General features: G+C 43.7%; 1 protein-coding gene across 4 annotated transcripts in view; it reads right to left on the minus strand.

Moving 5' to 3' along the window:
• LOC138799491 (catenin delta-1-like) overlaps positions 1–20,569 on the minus strand; it is a 134,338-nt gene that overhangs the window by 15,002 nt on the left and 98,767 nt on the right. For all 4 annotated transcript variants that reach the window (XM_069980761.1, XM_069980760.1, XM_069980759.1 and 1 more), the window contains 7 exons: positions 14,276–14,471; positions 12,521–12,638; positions 11,547–11,694; positions 10,276–10,341; positions 9,129–9,256; positions 2,852–3,002; positions 2,191–2,374 (listed from right to left, as the gene is read on the minus strand). In XM_069980761.1, coding sequence (XP_069836862.1) covers positions 2,191–2,374; positions 2,852–3,002; positions 9,129–9,256; positions 10,276–10,341; positions 11,547–11,694; positions 12,521–12,638; positions 14,276–14,471 — 991 coding nt within the window. The remainder of the gene's footprint in view (positions 1–2,190; positions 2,375–2,851; positions 3,003–9,128; positions 9,257–10,275; positions 10,342–11,546; positions 11,695–12,520; positions 12,639–14,275; positions 14,472–20,569) is intronic.

A 20,569-nucleotide genomic window follows, 5' to 3' on the forward strand; every position in this document is an offset into this window, starting at 1 on the left:
AAGACTGAATCCAGCCTGCAATGGTAAACTTAAAGTGACACTGTCACCCCCTTTGTGCATTCTAACATCTTTACACAGCTGTAAAGGGTAAATTTAGCGTTTTTTCATACCTTATTTCATATCATACGTCATGGTGTTTATTCAAGTAAAAAGTGTCCTTTTATCAACTGCAGATTGTATTAAGTGGGCGTGGCCTCGCGGCATCAGCGTCTTAGCCCCACCCACATTTGACCCTGCCGACGTAAAGGGGGTGGGGTCTAGACCTTTCGGCCAGCCTGTTCCAATGGCCGGCGAGGGGGTGGGGCCAACTGTGGTGTTGTGGGCAGGGCTAAGTGGTGCTAATACCGCGAGGCCAAGCCCACTTAACACAATCTGCAGTTGATAAAAGATGACTTTTTACTTGAACAAGCACCATGACGTATGATATAAAATAAGGTATGAAAACCGCTAAATTTACCCTTTACACCTGTGTAGAGATGTCAGAATGCACAAAGGGGGTGACAGTGTCTAGAATCCTGCTACCTGACAGTGAAATCACAGAAAGAGCAGGGATCTTAAGTTTAACCAAAGGTTGGCTTTGAGAAGTCTCTCATTTTTTACATTATAGGTTAAGTTTAAATGCCACTTTCCTAGCATTAAAGGAGTGGGGGTCTCTATTCCTGACTTCTGATATAGAGGCCCCATTACTAAAAGCGATTATCGGACGTATTTGGCCAAATCAAAAAAACTAGGCTTGGAATAGTTTCCTTAACCCGTTGAGGACCAGGCCCAAAATGACCCAGTGGACCGCGCAAATTTTGATCTTAGTGTTTCCGTTTTTCCCTCCTCCCCTTCTAAGAGCTCCAGCACTTTCAGTTTTTTATCTACAGGCCATGTAAGGGCTTATTTGTTACAGGAATAGTTGTACTTTGTAATGGCGTCATTCATTTTACCATAACATGTATGATGGAATCCCAAATATATTATTTATGAAGATATAAATTGGTGAAATCGCAAAAAAGAATGCAATATGGTAACGTTTGGGGGGTTCCTGTGTCTACGCTATGCACTATATGGTAACAGCGACATGATACAATTATTCTATAGGTTAGCCCGAACACAACCATATGCAGGTTTACACAGATTCTCTAATGTTACATATTTTTTTTAAATGAAATCCTTTTTTTTGGCAATTAATTATAAATAAAATGGGACTATTGTGACGCTTATAACGGTTTTATTTTTTCACCTACGGGGATGTATGGGGTGTCATTTTTTCCGCCATGATCTCCAGTTTTTATTAATAACATATTTGTGAAGATCGGACTTTTTGATCACTTTTTAATTATTTTATATATATAATGTAACATAAAATCGGTAATCCGCGCACTTTTTCCCCTCTTTTCGAGTACGCCGTTTACCGTTCGCAATGACGCTTGTTATATTTTAATAGATCGGACAATTACGCACGCTACGGTATATTATATGTTTATCTATTTATTTATTTTTATATGTTTTATTTATATAATGGGAAAGGGGGGTGATTTCAACTTTTATTGGGGGAGGGGTTTTGGGGTAGTGTATTAGTGTTTTGAACTTTTTTTTTTTTACACATTTGAAGTCCCTTTGGGGGACTTTTACATAGATTAGTTTGATTTCTACACTGATGAATGCTATGCCATAGGCATAGCATTGATCAGTGTTATCGGCGATCTGCTCATTGAGCCTGCCTGTGCAGGCTCAGTGTAGCAGATCGCCGATCGGACCGCATGGAGGCAGGTAAGAGACCTCCAGCAGTCCGTTTTACCGATCGGGACCCCCGCAGTCACACTGCGGGGGTCCCGATCGGTAAGTGACAGGGGACTCCCCCTGTCACTTACACTTAAACGCCGCGGTCGCGCCGCGATCGCGGCGTTTAAGGGGTTAATGACACGCGGCAGCGCGATCGCTGCAGCGTGTCATTGCCGGTGAGGTCCCGGCTGCTCACTGCCGCCGGCCCCCACCTCCTATGAAGCGCGCTCCGCTCCGGAGCGCGCTTCATAGCGGGAATAACACCCAGGGCGTACAGTTACGCCCTAGGTCGTCTGGGGACAGACTTCCATGGCGTAACTATACGCCCTGGGTCGTCTAAGGGTTAAACCACTCCTTACTTACTATACCAAGAAAGTGTAAAATTCTGAACTTGGGATTGTTATGTCACCATGAACTTACCCTCCCTTGTTAATCAGCACAAGCCTCTCAATTCCTTGGCTCTCTCGCAGTTTCTTTGCTGCCTCCAAATTGCCGGTTATAACTTCTTGAATAGTGCCCAGTATAGCAACAGTTGTATCCTCTGAAATCGCAGAAGACTGAGAGCTGGGTAGACGTGCCACCAAGCTACTCAGAGCATGTTTACCTAAATGCAGGAAAAAAAAAAAAAAAGATCAATTTCCTCCTTATCTTTAGGACCTTAACTCCTCTTGATTTTTAACCAAGTTATAGTAGGATCCATCTTAAGGCTATGTTAACACAACATAAAAGTACGGCCGTTGTTACCATTGGAGGGTAACATAGCCTTTTGTTCCATCGTATACGCTCCGGCCGGGATCCCGTGCGGCGCCGCGAAGAACTGACCTGTCAGTTTTCTGCGGCCGCAATTCAGTGAATTGTGGCCATAGGAAACCCTGTCAGTTCACACAATGAAGTGAGCGGTTCCAGTCCGCATCAGAACACTACGGCCATAAAGATCATCCGGCCAGTACAGCAGTACCAGCTGGGATAATCTGTGCAGAGACCGGCCGTTCAGTGACCCGGCAGGGGTCACGGAACAGCCGGTCGCTTACAGAGTGTGAACATTGCAATATCATGTATGCCAGAAGTCCCACTGCCTCACCTATCAGCTCTCTGTTCCGGCTGTCTCCACAAAGGTTGCGCAGTGCTCCACAAACTGCACGTACAACACGCTCACTTTCATGGGTCAGATGATCAGCAAGTGACGACAGACCTTTCTCCTGACGGACAGCAGCACGAATACAGCGGCCGTACTGCGAAAGCGCACACCACAAAACATCAAACAAATTGCAAGCACACGAGCAGTGTATACAGAAAGCCATATAAAGAACACACTAGTTTACATACAAAATCAGGTGCAAAGGTTGTCCATTAAAGAAAACCATATAAAATTATGGATGTTTAGAAAAACTTTTTTAGGCACAAAAAAAGATTGTTCATTGAGAAATTCTGATTTGTACAAACAAGTCATGTTTTCCTTATAATGCAGATATAATTGTTAACACATAAAATTGCCATAGGAGTTATCTTCATCTTTGATATTTTTAAGTTATGGCATCAGGACTGGAGTTGAAAAGCAAAAGTATAAAACATTGGAAAAAGAACATGCATTTTATGAAATTACATCAAACTTTAACTTTTTTGATAGAAGAGCGCCCCAATGATGAACAAGTCACAGGATTGCCTGCTCACAGAATCTACTGCAATCTGCAGGGAAACAAGAAAATTTTGCAGCAGTGCTGCAACAGCATAAAAGGGTCATAAAAACTGGTTCAGACTGTACCAATCACGAGTTAGAGCCGGGAGAAGACGTGCTACAGCGCATCCTCTCCCGACTCTGTGTCACATGATCAGTTGGGCTCCATCGACCTCCACTGTAAGTCCAACTGATCATGTGACAGAGCCAGGAGAGAACACGCTACAGCGCGTCTTCTCCTGGCTCTAACTCCCGATCGGTACGAGTCTGAACGCTCAGACCCAGACCGATCAAAACTTGACATGTCTCTATGACATGTGAAAAGTTTTCTAAAGTGACATTAACACTTTAAGCCTATCACTGCTTTTATCAACTTGGGGTCTGGGGCTCCTTGTGTAACCAAACAGATAAATGTGGTCTGCAAGACAAGAGTGAGGCAAAAGTGGACATGTTTTTGTAGCGCTGGATAACCCCTTTAACTCTCCAAGCATTACAAAGCAGCTAAAAAGACAACAGTCTCGGAAGGGAGGAGGGGGAGATGGAGTGAACAGCTCATATACAGATCTTTGTGTCTTTAGCAGAAAGCAGCAGCTCAGAACTGGGGGAGGAAGATAGAAGAGATAATAAGTATGAAAGGAACTATTAGTCTCACTACGGGTGCATCATATAAAAAGTTAAGTTTGAGCGGAACACCCCTTTAATATTTTAAGCATCTGTCAGAGAGATGCAAAGTTGCAACATACAGCAGAGATATCATCCATACAACCTTTTTAATTTCTAGTGTGGATATCAAATGTGCTCAGGGTAACTGCATGAATATGTACAATACTGAAACCAAACAAAAAGCACCCAGGACAGGTATGTTTGTATGGTTTTAGAGGCGTTTAAAGGGAATCTGTAAAGTCCGTACCAGGTACAGAGCTACAGACACAGGCAGAAAGATGGTAGGGAGATAAAACAAATTATGTTTTTGATGTTAAAGAACTGCATTTTTCCACAGAAGCTGAAGTGCCACAGCTATCAGCTTGTAGTATTTTCCTTGGAAGCTGAGATGCCACACCTGTTCGCAGCTCCACCTGGTAGGGACCTGACCCTTTAATAGGTCTATCCCATCTTGTTACCTGTAGGCTTGTTCATACGCCATAGATGGTCTCAGGAGTTTTTCTTTAATGAGTACATGATGTGTATGATAAAAAAAAAAAAAAAAATTTAGTGGTACTTGTTTTGCATGTGTGACCTTTCCATAGTACCCTTTATGGGTAATTAGCAAACAGCAGACATCAAGCTGCTGGCGATTTAGTGTAGTTTTGGGTCTCAAGCTGACAGAGAAGCAATTTATTTTGTTCTTTATTAAAGAGAACATGTTGGGGGGCGGAGCCAGCTGCAGACATGTCCGGATGCACCTAGACAGAGCTCGGGTATTACAGCTGCAATTCGGCCATAATCCTGCAGATATCTTGCTGCTAATTGCTCCATTTATCCCTTTGCCGATCCCTGAGGCTATGATGAGCACAAAGAGCCGCACCCAAAATCGCGGCTGAGCAGCTGATGACGCGGCATGGGGGGGGGGGGGGGGGTTGGGGTTGGGGGCGGCCTAAGGGACGAATGGAGCTGTTCGGCCGGCCTCCCGAAGACGACGTCATTGTCCCAAGATGCCGGACGGGGGTCGACACGAATGCGGTAAGTATAATGCACCAACACTCGGGGTCTAGCGTGAGGGGGACACACGGGGAAGGGGGCCATTTACATACATAACACACATTACTTTGTAATGTGTGTTATTTTGTGAATAAATGGATTAGCGCCACACTACCCCTTTAAACATTGTTACATGTGCAGAATTACTCCATCTGTAAAGAATGTGTTTGTCTCTTAGTGCCTTAGTAAAGTCAAACGATTTCCGCCACCATAACGTCTCGGGAAAGATCAGAATAAGCAGTTATGGCTTGATAATCACCCGGAAGTTTGTTCATCTGTCTAGTCGTCGCCAAGAAGGCAGTCTTATCGTGGAGAAAGTGGACACGCACAACAACATCTCTAGGAGTATCCGATATGAGATGTTTGAGTCTAGAGACCCTCCAAGCCCAATCAATCACCAATTCGCTGTTCACAGATGGTAGGCTAAACATGTTTAATGAGTCGCTGAATGTAGGAAGATAGGTCAGAAGGCAAAATGGACTTGGATATGCCCCGGAATTTTAGATTGTTGCATCTAGCATAGTCCTCCAGTGCCATATTTTTAGTTTTCAGATAATGTGATTCCTCTTCTAGTGTTTGACATGTGGTAGCCAGAGAATTATAAGAGTTAATTAATTCCCCCAGTTTTGTTTCAGCCAGTAATACGGAATAATGTGGTCTAAACCTGTGAGAAATGAGGCACGCAACGAAGCAAGAATCATCTCAAGAGATGAACTGGTTAATGGGCCTTCAGGTACATGCAACAAGTCAAAGTGGTTTCCTGTGGTCAGTCCCGTGGAGTGGGTTACATTAGAAGCAAGGGGAAATGTGCAGTCCAGAGCTGGAGTGGGTTTCATTGAAGACTGCTGTGAGGCAACAGCTGGTATGCACTCCTTTGAAAGGTTAGGAGAATGCACATGGCTGCCACTAAATATAGAACTGACAAATGCTGGAGCCGTAGGGGAGAGAGTATCAGCTCCTTTCTTAGCAGGCAGCTCCACCACAGCTGCAGAGCGAGACAAGCGACGTCTCGGAGAAGTCTCTGTACCAGACACTGGCAGGCTGTCAGATGTGTCGGACCCACTCTCCCAGGATAGGAAGCGAAAGGAGGCAATAGGAGTAGCAGCATTCGGGTCTTCGGAGCCGGAGAAGGTGAGAGGAGTAGCCATAGATGCTTTGTGAGTCGAGCGGGATCTCATAGGAGAGGGAAGTTGTGTTATTTCCCCGTGGATGACTGAGCAGGGAGGGAGCCAGCGCCATCTTGGCTTGTGCGGCTTACATCTCTGTTTCCGCTGACGAAACATGGTGCCGGGAGGTCCTACAGACACTGTAGATCAGGTCCAGCAAAGAGGAGGGGTAAAAATGTGGGGGAATATCAGGCAAAAAGTCGCTGGTGAAAGCTATGACAGGCCAGAGTGCTAAGAGAACACGTCCAATCCCCTCGGCTGCAGGCTCTATCATAAGTAATTAAACTGTAGCGGCATTCGAATAAAAGTAAAAAGCTGGCAGTCCAAGCTGTGGGGTCATATTCGGGGAACTGCGTAAGGTGGACAGAACATAAATACACTGTAGGAGTAATCACAGTCATGTACACCAGGACATATGTACGAATATTCATAGCATTAGACACTGCTGCAGTATGCACTACGGTCAGCTCAGAGAAAAAATACCAACACATAGGTCGCAGTTTCGTGGGTGGGCACAAAGTTCGGAATAACCGAGGCAGGAGACTAAAGCATCGCTTATATGAATCCACTGAGTCTTAACATGTCCAAAGAACTTGCGGACTTAGAACAGTCTATTCAGGCAGTAATCAGAACTGTCTGCTTTACTGTGTGGCGGCTAACACGGAGCAGGAGTCACCTGAGAGGCAGGGAGAAAGTTCCATTCATATAGTAGTTGAAGCCCCATCGTTGCGTCTCGAATTAGGAATGAATTAGGAACGCGCCACTGTAGCGTTGATTAAGAAAGGTCATGATAAACCGAGATGTTCCAGTATGAGCCACAATGATCTCGAAGAGCAGAAAAGAGAGCCCTCTTGGTACAAAGATGGCGTAAGCGGACAATTGTGTCCCTTGGAACACAGGCGGTAAGGCTTAGCAATCCTTTTGGTCCATTCCACTGATAAATCCTCTGCTTTACAGTTAGGCAGTACTTCCCTGAGGAAGCTAGTAGCAAACCCATACAGATCTGTGGCTGATATTTTCAGGGATGCCCCTCATCTTGATATTATAGCTCCTGGAGCGATCATCCAGAGCTGCTATAGAATTATGTAAGTGCTGCAGCTCAGTGTCCAGAGAGTGATGAGAATCTAATAAAGTGTTATCAGTAATAACAGCAGCGATTTTGTCTTCTGCAAATGACAGTCTCTGCTCCATGGCGCACACAGACGCCAGTATAGCAGATATAGTACGTTCAAATGCAGCTTGAATTGTTGCTTGTAGTGGATGCAGAAGATCTGTTAGCGAGGAGAGTGTGATCGGAGAATCAGCTTTAAGTGAACTCAGGAGAAGGCTGTCTGATGGTGAGGTGACCGGGAGAGTTCCAGTGTGACAGTGCCGCTGCTGAGGGCGGCCCGCCTGGCTCAGAGAGGAGGAAGGAGTCTGAGTGACAGGAGCAGTGGAGAATAAACATGGACGCTCCGGCTGGCCATGGGGACATCCCCGCTTCACAGTCTGAGCTGCCTACCACTTTTTAATACTGTTTTTTAATTATTGTGGTCATTTTTGATGAAATGTAATATGTATTTGGTACAGTTTTGTACATAATAAAAATCATTTATATTTTTATGAACTAAGCCCAGTGTTCGTTTGTATAGGTGACATCTGGTGGTGCAGGGTGGTACTGCAGCCTAAGTTGTTACCCCGTTCCCCTTATCTCAAACCTGTGTGTGTGTAATTAGTATGTTGGGGTAGTAGTAGTAGTAGTAGTAGTATGGCTGACAGACAGTATAGTATGTTGGGGGTAGCTGTAGTATGGCTGACACACACGCAGAGATCAGAGAGCTGCACAGCATGTGCAGACAGTCCCTGCTTCCCTCCCTCTCTGTCCCGACCAGGGAGCTGGATACTGGAGCTGGATGCCTGCCTGCTCTAAGGGAGGGAGGTAAATGATGTCTGAGGAAGCTCCACATGCAGATACATCATAGAGCAGGAGGCTTCCTGTTACAGGCAGCCTTTCATAGCTGCTGCAGGGGGCCCCTGTCCACTCCCGTGTGTCCAGACAGAGCAGCCCGAGAGGAAGAGGTGGGAGAGGGGACGGGAGAGGAGAGAGACACCGAGCTCCACATTACACACTGCTGCCTGTCACCATGGTCACTGCCCTATACAACTCACTGTACAGAGTTTTGACCAGGTGACAGGACTGTGCAGCTTATGTTAATCAGCCTTGAGGTACAGCGTATGGGGCTTTGAGCAAGTAAATGGGAAGCCTCCTGTTCAGGGGCCAACCAATGGGGAGGAAGGGGGAGGGGCCCACCCGGCTCCCCAGTGGCCCACTCCGAGGCTGCCTGTGCTCTAATAAATCATGTTCCACACCTGGCCTTGGCTTTAAAACTGCAAGAAAACAGCCTTTCACACAGGCCGATTATCAGCGAGGAGTGTCACTAGAAACGCTCCTGCAGATGATATTTGCCTGTTACCGAAATCGAACTAAGACTGGGCAAACGCGGTCCTCTGGCCGCTTCTGTAACTTCGGGCCGCAGTCTCCTCCGGAATGATTGACAGCCAAGAGGAGGCGGGTCCTAAAGATACAGTTAGCAGTCGGAGGACTGGATAAGCCAGACGCCGAATCACAAGCATCATGTTAAGTATAGACTACTAGTGATCTAGAAACTGATAGAACAGCGGACAAATCTATAGACCCAAAAAGGCACCTTATATTTACACATCGCATTTTGATCTTCACAATTCAAGAAATCGACATTCTGCCAAAAGTAATGCAAAAATAGGAAGACAGCCTAATATTTCAGTTTACAGGTCAATTACAGTAACTCATGGGCACTCACAATCCAGCATCCAGCACAAAGGTTTTGAATGGCACCAGCTGCTGCTTCCAAGACTGCAGGTGTATGAGACAACTTAACAAGTGAAACATAGAGACGCACAATCTCCGGCTGGAAAAGGAGTTCATAACCTGTAGGGAAGATTTATATATAAAAAAAAAAAAAAAAAAAAAAAAAAAAAAGGAGTAAAACTTTAATAAACGCTGGTAAGCCAAAAAAAACCATTCCCAACATAAAGCAAACATATAAAGATATTATGTATTGTTTATTTAATTGTCATGCTGATCTACATAAAATGTCCAGAAACCATTGACAATCATCAGTAGTATCCCATGGGTAAAAACATCCCATTTCTTGACACAGCTACCTAGACCTGTGTATCCAAAGCACAGAAGGCAGGCGAAGCCAGTCATTTACTTTCTTACTTTTTCCATTGCCACTTTCCAAGAGTCCGTTGTTTTATTTTTGCCCACTTAGCCATATGATGCCTTTTTGCGGGACAAATTTTAACTTTTTATTTGCTCTATTAAGGGATTCATGTAACTTACTGATTAACCTTTTTTGAGGGGGTGGGGAAATAATCAATTTGTTTGTTTTTTAAATTAAACTTACGCTGCTTAGCGTGTGGTAAAAACAACATGATTACGACAATACCAAATTTGAACAGTTTTTTTTTTAACCACTGCCACTTAGGTACAAAAAAAAAAAAAACTTTAAATAAATAAATACATAAATAAGTCTACAAAAACATTTGCAACATTCCAAGATCCATAGCATTCTTATTTTTCTCGTCTCTAGGCTGGGTGTGGGCTCGTTTTTATTTTTTCGGGAACATGTACAGTTATATCAGTTAAAAATGTATTTAATTTATGTACATTAAAATAGTAATACATTAATATTGACTTGAAAGCAGTTTTAGTGTGTTGGAAAAAAAAAAATGAAAGTAAAACCCACAATCACATCTACTTCAAAGAAAGATGCAGCATTTTCTTTACTCTAATTACCCTCACCAACTCTATAATAATTCAATGGGTTCACTGTCACTACCCGTTTATAAACCGATATTGTGTATTTTAAAAAAAAAAAAAAAAAAAAAAAAAAAAAAAGAACATTTTTGTTTTAATTTTTTAAAAATCTTAAAGCAGCTCACCAACTGCAGGTGTTGCTCTCTTTGGAAAGTCCACAGTGTCTGCAGGATCTTCAGAAGCCTTCTTGCCTGATAAAAATCATTAGAAAATTTATATTTTGTGTGACCAATAAATATTTTCAGGTTATGAAACTATTTTTTTTTTTTTTTTGCTGGTTAAGCACAAGTAGTTACCCTTAATAAATCTGGACTTGCATAATAGACACTTTCAGAATTTAAACCTAATTTCTGCAAAATCAGCCTATAATGTACATGCTTACAGCACTACTACAGTCTGTTCAAAGAAATACAAGAAGCAGACAGATTAAAAATATAAAACAGGGGATGTGATAAACATGTTTGCAATTTACATTAATTTTTTTTAGTTATGTTTTAAAACTGAGCACAAACCACAGGTCCTGGAAGTTTCCCCACTCATCATTCACCACAGGTCAGGACCTGCAGGCTGTGCTCTACTTTTAGGACCTTTGTGCACATGCATAGTTGCCAACAGTCTAAATTTTGAAGGAACAGTCCTGTCCCAGAAAGCCCTGTCCCTTGGGTTGGCCCCGTATGCTTTTAAGCTATGAGTACCCCTAATGAATGTTTACAAGTTAATCAGTGAACTGACGGGGGGGGGGGGGGGGGAGGGGTGTTAATATGTACCAGAGAAGGCTACCTATGCGGAGAGGGAACAGGGGACCAAACTATTTTATGAGGGGCACAAAGTGGGCATAAGCAGTATGTTGGGTCACAGAGGGGGTTCAATAATCCTATTTGGATTAACAGAGCGGGCTTATCTACTATATAAGCGTACAGATAGTAAGGGGGGGGGCTTACTACTATGTAAGGATATAGAAGGGGCCCTAGTACTAGTTGATGGTCTGTAATATGCTGGGGGCCTAATATTGGGGTCTGTAATATGCATATCTATACAATGAGAATATAGGAAAAATCTTAAAAAACCCACCCGTAATAGGCCGCAAACCAAATCCAAAATAGGTCACACAAGACCCACAAAAAGCCACACTCTTAGCTGTCAAAGCTAAAATGTCCATGGAAAAAAATGTCAAATGCTGGCAAATATGCATTTGGTAAATCAAGAGGGATGGGAAATATAGGGGCCTTATAGTTGGATGAAGACCTGGCTTTATTCTAAAAACTACAAAAAAGGTATTTAAAGAAAAAAAAAAAAAAACACTGTATAAAATCCAAAATCACCCACAGGATTGGCTTACCTACTAAAGACAGAGGGAACAGAAAAGCTGCACCTATAACGCAACAGCATTAATTACCTTTACCACGACGTACACCAAAGCAACTAGGATTCTGCGGTTCAGAATTCACAGTCGGAGGGTTTTCTTGATACTTTTCAGCCTGTGGTATCTCACGATGAATGTGGTAAGAAAGATTCCTAAGGAGGCATACAACATTCTCCACAAGCTAGTAAAGCAAAAAAATAAAAAATAAATAAATAATCAAAATAATCGAAATTGCTGTAATATATAAAGAAATAATAAACAAACAATCTTTGACATACTAATGGAGCATACTTTTCTCACAAAGAGGGCTCCTTGCTTTAAATAATCCAATACTGTTCTTTATTAACAGGATTATGCAGGATTAGAAAAACATAAGATTTTTTCCCAGAAACAGAACTGTGCCTGTTCTCAGGCAACGTGTGTCTCTGCACCTTTCAGTTCAATGGAACGGAGCTGTACTGAACATGAACTTAGGACAAGAGTGGTGTAGTTTCTGGAAGAAAGTTGCCATGTTTGTCTAATCCTGGATAACTCCTCTAAAGGCTATGACAAACTCACAAACAGTTTGGGCCCTCAATTATTAGGAGAGCACAGACATTCAATAATTTTGATTTGACACTTATTTCCCAAACGCACTCTACTTACTTACTGAAAGAAAGTGCAGTGATTTCTTTTATAGATATAAACAAACCAGCGTTTTTTCCCTGCAACTTCCCCAGACTTCAATGAAGAGAGCTGTGTCCAAGCATAGAAACCTATTTGCTGACGTCAACAGGAAAAAGTGGTCATTCACGAAAATGTGTGTTCTTCCAATAGGTGAGGGTCCCAAAAGCGTAGGCTAAATATTTTTGCCATATGCTGTGGGTAGGCTATAAAGTGTGAATAGCGAATGATCCTTCTCCCACCATGTAGAGAAGTTCTAAAGTTTCAGAAATACAGAATTACTACTGCAATCTGAGAAGTGTAATCCCCGTTTTTAGCTGAATAGGCCATGTAAATTAAATCACCTTGCTGTCAGCTTGTCCATGGCCCACCTCTGAGCGCAATATGTGGATGACAGAATCCACAAGCCCCTCACACTCACGCATTTTCCTACGTGCTTCAGAACGCTCAGATGAGATATTCCTAAGGGATAAAGAAGACGAAATTCAAGATTTTATCAAAGAAAGCTTTGTTCCAACATGGCAGATAGTCCTCTAATTTTAAGACAGAAAATAGAGCAGTAGTTTTGTCAGTCATTTTTGTTTTCATTTATTCCATTTCTTGTGACTTTAATAAAAGAATCAATGTAATAGGAAGCCAAGTAGCTAATCACCTTTTGATGGCCATGTAGGCTTGTCGGCGGGTGTGGCACAAAAGATCATTGTTATTGGCCGCAAAAACTATACACTGATTCTTGCGGGGCAGTTACAGCCGCGCTTTGTAATGGCACAGCAAGTGATTCATTTGCTCCCATCCTTAGACACATATCACTTAATGTAAAAGGACCCTAAGGGCCGATATTAAGGAGCAAATGAGTGCCGACCTGTCAGATCCAGGCTCGCTTGCTCCTCGTTCCCTGCTTGCTGTCGGTGCACCAACAGTGAACGGGAAGGAACAGGGGGTGTCCGGGAGGCCCATAGAAGATGGCGGCGGGCTGCTGCTTTAAGTGTGTTCTGATTCTGTAGCGTTTTCAAACAGCTCATTAAAGGATAGCATAAACTAGTGACAGAGAACCTGAACAGAATGATGTATCAATTACATTGTTCTGTGCAGCAGATTCGGATATATCCTCTTGAATAACAGACAATAGGTAGTCCTCTTCATTAGGTGTGTAAGCTTAGAAGTCCTGGATATTCATAAGTACCAGCAAACTCCGCCCACCAGATTCTGACTGTCAGTTATCTACCCATGCTATGTATAGGCAGTCAATCAGCAGCTGGAGGTTGGGGGGAGTAGTGCAGGACGAATCAGAATTACCTGCATGTTAGGAGAACTGATGAACAGAATTAAGTAATATATTGTTCTGTATTTCTGTCAATAATGTATGCTGCCCTAATTTAAAGTGTAGCTGTCGTTAAAAAACCTTTTGACATGTCAAAAGTTTTGATCGGTTGGCTTGGAATAAAAAAATATAAATTGGGACTTCCAATGGGCTCCTATGGAGCCAGACTGTTTTTTCGAACTCGCACGGCAGATGCAGTCCTCTCCCTTCTCTCTTAATTGGTATGGGTCTGAACACTCAGACCTGGACTGATAAAAACTTTTTTTTATCTATGACATGTCGAAAGTTTATAACGACAGGTACACTTTGAGGCTGCATAAACCTAGTGAGCGATTCCCTTTAATTGACAATAAATTATTATTATTATTATTATCTAGTTATAAAGTGCCCTTAATTTCAAAGCGCTATACAATAGATAGGGGTAACAAGCAGGAAGAGTACAAGATCAGGACACATTACATGAAGGCAAAAGACAGGCTGGTACATGGGGGTAAGAGGAACCTGCCCGCGTGGGCTTACGATATATCTTGTTACAATCCATCTTGTTAGCAATACATTGTGACGTGGGAGGTCCACCACTGGTGCCACTACAAATTATATAAGAAGCAGCTCTATACAAGTCCCTATTTCCCTATCCACCTCACATAGTGTAGTTTGAACAGCATAAGGTTTACACTTATTACTGCGCATCTAGTACTGCAACTAATAAATTTTGTAGATTAGTATAATGCTATTCCATTGGCACCCTACTAAAAAATGGTTTAGCAATGTAAATTACCGTAAGCATCCTGTTGTATTAACCAACGCCGGCTCCCACTCAATGTGTCGGGACTTCCCCTCTTCTGCATTTACTGCTCCACTATCCTTCGGCCAACCAGAATAAGGAACAAGGATCTCCTGAGTCAGTGTGTAGAGGGCTTGATCCACAAGTTCCATCTTGATAGAGTCCAAAGAAGATAAATTCCAGAGAGTACCTAAATAATGACCACAAAAAAGCAGCCCTCAATAGGTGTACAGATGAAAATAAAAAGTACAGTCCAATATAAACTTATATTTTTCAGTAAAACCACTTACAGATGTGTTAATGCAATAAATAAAACATAGATAGACAGATATATATGTATATGAGGATATTATTAAAGGTGATGACTGACCTAACTACATCTACTGAGTCTGATCCGTCAGGGAGATACGTAATAGTGACTGGTACATTGCAGGGCACCCCGATACTCCTGTGCAACCTGTATTGCCCTAATACTGGCCAGATTACCTTTCTGAACAAACCGTTTGCAAAAATCTCCCGTATACTTTCGGAGATGGTGTCTCCGGTTCTCCTTATAGGCGGGGATTTTAATGTTCCTCTATCCCCGGTGACAGACCGATCCACACATAGGCCTGGTCCCATACTCCATCCCTTGGTGTTGTTATCTCAGAAGTTCCGCCAGTTGACGAGGCGTTATGACCTCTTTGACGTCTGGAGAGTGAAGCACCCCACCGACAGACAATTTACCTTTTATTCCCACCCGCAAGCCACTCATACACGTATTGATTATTTCCTGGGAAACATTTTGGGCTTGCGTTTACTTGCTGGAGCGGAGATCTCGGGGATCACATGGTCGGATCATGCACCGATCCTGGTGGATCTTAAGACTCCCAATACCCCTCGCCGGGTCTGCCACTGGAGACTCAATGAGATACTGATAAAAAATCCTGCCCAGAGGGATTCCCTTAAGGAATGCATACGTGACTATTTTTCTAACAACTTGGGTAGCGTCTCCTCCCCTGCTACGCTCTGGGAGGCGCACAAGACAGTCCTTAGAGGGCACTGTATCTCGGTGTCAACAAAATTAAAAAAGGATTCCCAGGCCCAAGCTCTAGACCTTGCTGCGCGGATTCGCTCTCTGGAGGACAAACTGGTCTCTGACCCCTCTGTTTCCATATTGAAACAATTAATTGACACCCGCTCTAGCCTTAGGGACCTTGTAGTCCTTAAGGTAGAAAAACTGCTCACCTATACCAAACATAAGTACTATGAGAGGGCAAATCGGGCCCACTCCCTTCTAGCCTCACAACTGCGCGACAGTGCGGCCGCGGGGGCACCCCTTGCTATCAAGACACAGGGTGGGGGGGTGACCCATGACCCTGATCAGATTGCGAAGGCGTTCGCGGATTATTATTCCTCCCTCTACTCTCTACCTTCCCAACTCCCTAGTGACCCTGACGCACGGGACCGGGCTTTACAGGACTATCTTGCAGACTGCCACCTGCCCACGATTAGCGCTGAGGACTTAACTGCGTTGAATGTCCCCTTCTCAATGGAGGAGCTAACCGACACGATTAAAGATCTGCCCAACGGTAAATCACCAGGACCCGACGGTCTGCCATATGCCTACTATAAGATTTATCTTGATCTCCTAGCCCCGCACATGCTGACCTTATATAACTCTTTTCTTCAAGGTGACCCCCTTCCTACCAGGATGCTGGACTCATATCACCGTAGTGCCCAAGCCCAATAAGGACCCAATGGATTGCGGTAGCTATAGGCCTATCTCGCTATTGAATTCAGACCTTAAGATATTTACGAGGCTCCTAGCAGACGGATTGGGGGCCCTCCTGCCTGGTCTCATTGATAAGGACCAAGTCGGCTTTGTACAGAATCGCCAGGCTGGTGAAAATACGAGGCGCATGATAGACCTCATTGAGGTACTCAACCGAACCAAATCTTCTGGCCTTCTTCTCAGCCTTGATGCGGAGAAGGCCTTTGATAGGCTCAGCTGGCCTTTTTTGCATGCCACATTGAGAGCGTTTGGTTTTTCTGGGTCCTTTGTGACGGCTATCGAGTCCCTGTACTCCACCCCAACTGCGGAGGTACGGTTTCCTCATGCCATGTCTCCTCGCATACAGATCCACAACGGGACCAGGCAGGGATGCCCTTTGCCCCCCTTGCTTTTTGCGCTATGTATAGAGCCTTTGGCTGCGCAAATCCGGCTCAATCGGGATATAATGGGAGTCATGGTGAGAGATAAAGAATTTAAATTGTCCCTTTTCGCAGACGATATCCTACTGACTCTGCGAAGCCCACACACCTCCCTTCCCAACTTACACCGGACCCTGGGGGAATATGGCAGACTGTCAGGAAACAAAGTCAATACTACTAAGACTGAGGCTCTCCCGATTAACATGTCTAACCCCCTGGTACAAAGACTGAAACGGTCTTTCCCATACAAATGGTCTGACTCGACTCTCCGATACTTGGGGACGAACATCACACCCAAATTTTCGTCACTATTTCAGGCTAATTTCCCGCCCCTGTTAAGGAAGGTTTCTGCTCTTTTTACAAAGTGGTCCTCCTTCCCGTTGTCACTGTTGGGTAGGATAGCGTCTGCCAAAATGTCGGTTCTCCCCAAGCTCCTCTACCTGTTTGAGACCCCGCCTATCCCCATATCTAAATCCTACATTAAATCCTTTCAGTCCACCATGATGCGGTTTATCTGGGGGGGGGGGGGGCGGCGTCACCGTGTTCCTGCTGGGGTTATGGTTGCCAGGACCTCTTGTGGCAGTCTAGGTGTCCCTGACCTTCGTAGGTATTACCTGGCGGCTCACTTACGCAGGATCCCTTCCTGGACGACCCTATGGGCGTACTCGAAGTGGATGGCTATTGAGAAACTGTGGCTGGCGCCTTCCCACCCAGCTACGCTGATCTGGCAGCCCCCGGACGGATCCTCTAATAGGGACTTGTTAGGCCCTATGCGACTCACACGGGATGTTTGGATTGAAGCACAGCAGTTGGCCTCCTTATGTGCAGTCCCCTCCCTGCTTGGCTCTTTCCTGTACAGTCCACGGATCCCGGGTAGCCTAGATGCGGACACTAAAGCCCCCTGGCTAGCTGCAAGCCTGTTTCAATACGCAGATATTGTAGACCCGCTTAAACGTACCCTTTTATCCTTCCAACAGCTTAGAGATAAATTCTCTCTCCCTGTTCAGGCCCTTTCATTCTATAGGGCAATCAGCACAGCGTTTACTGATCTCTGTGGGACAGCCCCTTTCCCCAAACCCTCTGCCTTTGAGTCCCTCTGCAAGCTGACTAGGACTACTAGTGGACTGATATCAGCAATTTATAGCCACCTATCCCCTGTACCTGACAATCCGCAGACAGCACACGCTTATATGGCTAAATGGGAGGCGTATGCGGGTAGACCGATCTCATATGCCCAGTGGCAATTGATTTGGTCTCGGGCTGCCAAATCCTCAGCCTGTGTTAGTTACAAAGAAAACCAGTTCAAGATACTTATGCATTGGTATCACACTCCTGATGTGCTAAGCCGTATCTTCCCGCAGACGCCCCCCATATGTTGGAGATGTGGACGTGACAGGGGGACGTTGATTCATATCTTTTGGGAATGTCATGACCTAGCACCCTACTGGCGCGAAGTCCGTACCCTCATTAGGGAGGTGCTCCAAGTAACGATACCATTAGACGTTATGACATGCTTACTTAATCTCCCTCTGAAACAATTACGTAAGCCCGCTGCGAAGCTGCTTCTACACATACTTACTGCAGCTAAATGTTCCATCTCGGCTAAGTGGAAGCAGCCGCCTTCCCGAACCCAGCTAATTCAAAAACTGACAGACATTAGGCGAATGGAACACCTAACCGCCCTGAATGCGAATGCTATAGATAAATTTGCTAAAATCTGGGACCCCTGGGACGCTCTGTTTCGCACTTCATCTAACCCCTAATGTACTTCCCTTTGTCTTTTACGTGTGTGTCTTGTTGTCTTTTGTGGTCTTTTGTTACATTGTTGTTGATTGAGTTGATTTTTCTCTTTTCTAAGTTAGTGTCCAATCTGAGGTTTTCATACATTCATGGCTGCTCCACCCTCTCACTGACTCTCTCAGCCCGTCCTCCCAATACCTTCATAGGTATCAGCCAGTCTTTTGGGGGCCTTCCCCACGATTGTCCCAAAGGACTGAGAACTTATGTGCCTTATCACGGACTCTGGGATCTCTTTGAGCCATTTGAATGACACTTTCTACTTACAGGGTGCTTTATGTATCTGTGTGGACCTTCTTTCTTTACCACTGTACTTTGATGTTTGAGATATTGAAAAATGTTAAAGACTCTTTATAAATAAACAGTTATATAAAAAAAAAAAAAGGTGATGACTGAAATCTAGAAATGCCTTCAAGATGCACCCAAAGACTTTGAGAGGAGGTACATCGGTAAACTGAGCAAAGCAGGACAGCCATTTTGACAAACTGATTCCTATCTCAGTCCTACAGAAAAATCTGTAAGCATTAGTAGTTATGGGTGGGCATGTGCACATGGCAAATGGGCTCCAGATGGCCCAGACAGACCGCCAGTAGAGAATACCTTTTTATCCACTAAGAACAAGCAGCTACAACGGTTTCTTTGTCCACCGATCCACTACCTTACACACTTCTGTCTCTGTCAGGGCCATTTTTAGGAACACAAAAGAAAATTTAGCGTCACAACGACACAAGCAATGAATCTTGATTGCTATAGATTAGAACCTTATTTTTAGTGACAATTCCAGGTCCTTGTGTAGCATCCGAAGGTGACAAGGTTTAATCGCTTCACTCATGCGTTTGCTGTGGAGCGACACGCTGCACTAACTGCTGGTAATAATTTGGGGAGTAATCACTACTAGGAGTGTCAGACTAAGCCACAGCTCAGTGATACGTGCAGGCCATCCTGCAGTCACATGTGTTGTCTCGCATGGCAGGGCTTCAGACTGGCATTTTCAGCAGCATAATGACTGTCCACTCCCTAGATTTACTGCCAATCAAGCATTTATGGGGCCAGTTGAAAGGCCAGCTTTGGCAACCTACAAGTGTGCAGCACCTATATGCTTAGTTGCTAAAGATGTGGGCATATGTGCCATAGGAAGTCACACAGGACCCGTATACCTCAGTCTTGGTGAATTACTGGTTTTGGTCAATAAGCATATTTAATCGTTGGGGGCCGTACAAAACCAAACCAAGAATTTACTTCTACTGGGGCGCTATGAATTTTTCATGTATGTGCCAGAAGCTTTTCCACTCACTAATGCTAAAAGTAAAAAAGTGAACACTGCCTAAAACATTCTGCATGAAAAATACATTTTGGATTATCCCTTTCATGGCGCATGACGTACATGTATGTTCAGAGAGGGGACCACAGCTATTAGCTGGCGGAGGCCGATCAATATGCCAACTAACAAACATTTAAATGCCGCTGTCAAAACTGACAGCAGCATGTAAAAGCTACATATATACTACATTGATATCTATAAGTAATCAGTGCAATGCTCATAGAAGTCCCCTAGGGGAGACTATAAATTACTTTAATTAAAAAAAAAAAAAAAAAAAAGTTTAAATCACCCTCCATTTTTTAAATAAAAAAAATAAACAAAATTGCTTTTACTTTGAATACTTTGAGGGGTGCAGTTTATACAGTGGAGGGATTTATGGGGGTAACTAACATAGAAATCTACTTCAGAACTGAACTGGTCCCCCCAAAAAATAAAAATCTGAATTTGAAATTTTCCAGAAAATTTGAAAAAAAATCTCTGCAAAATTTCAAACATCCTAAAAAGCAAAAGGATGTTCACCAAATGGCATCAACATAAAGTAGACATGTTGTAGATATTGCATTAATAATTACTTTATGCGGCATGTTCAGCTTTTCTGTCACTAGTTTATGCTACCCTTAGATAGGACTGCATAAACCTGCTGACAGTATCTTAAAGCAATTTTAAGCACATTTACTTTTTTCTTTTTAAAGCAGTCAAATAAAATAAAAGTTATGTAAGTTACCTATCATAATCGTATTGACTTGAGGAACATAGACAACATATCAGTTTTACCATAGGGTGAACTGCGTAAACACAAAACATCCCACCCTCCCCCAACAGCTCATGTGGGTCTGTGGTGAAAAAAATTGCAAGAGCTATAGCTTGTTAAACAGTTTTTCGTGCAGCCGGTTGGAACCCATGTGAATACCCGTCCGGGATTCCATTCATTCAATACAATGTATCTTTTGCATTAATCACAGCCGTTGTTGGAAATT

The sequence above is a fragment of the Dendropsophus ebraccatus genome, chromosome 8 (assembly GCF_027789765.1).
Source record: "Dendropsophus ebraccatus isolate aDenEbr1 chromosome 8, aDenEbr1.pat, whole genome shotgun sequence".
In the NCBI taxonomy this organism is placed as follows: Eukaryota; Metazoa; Chordata; class Amphibia; order Anura; family Hylidae; genus Dendropsophus; species Dendropsophus ebraccatus.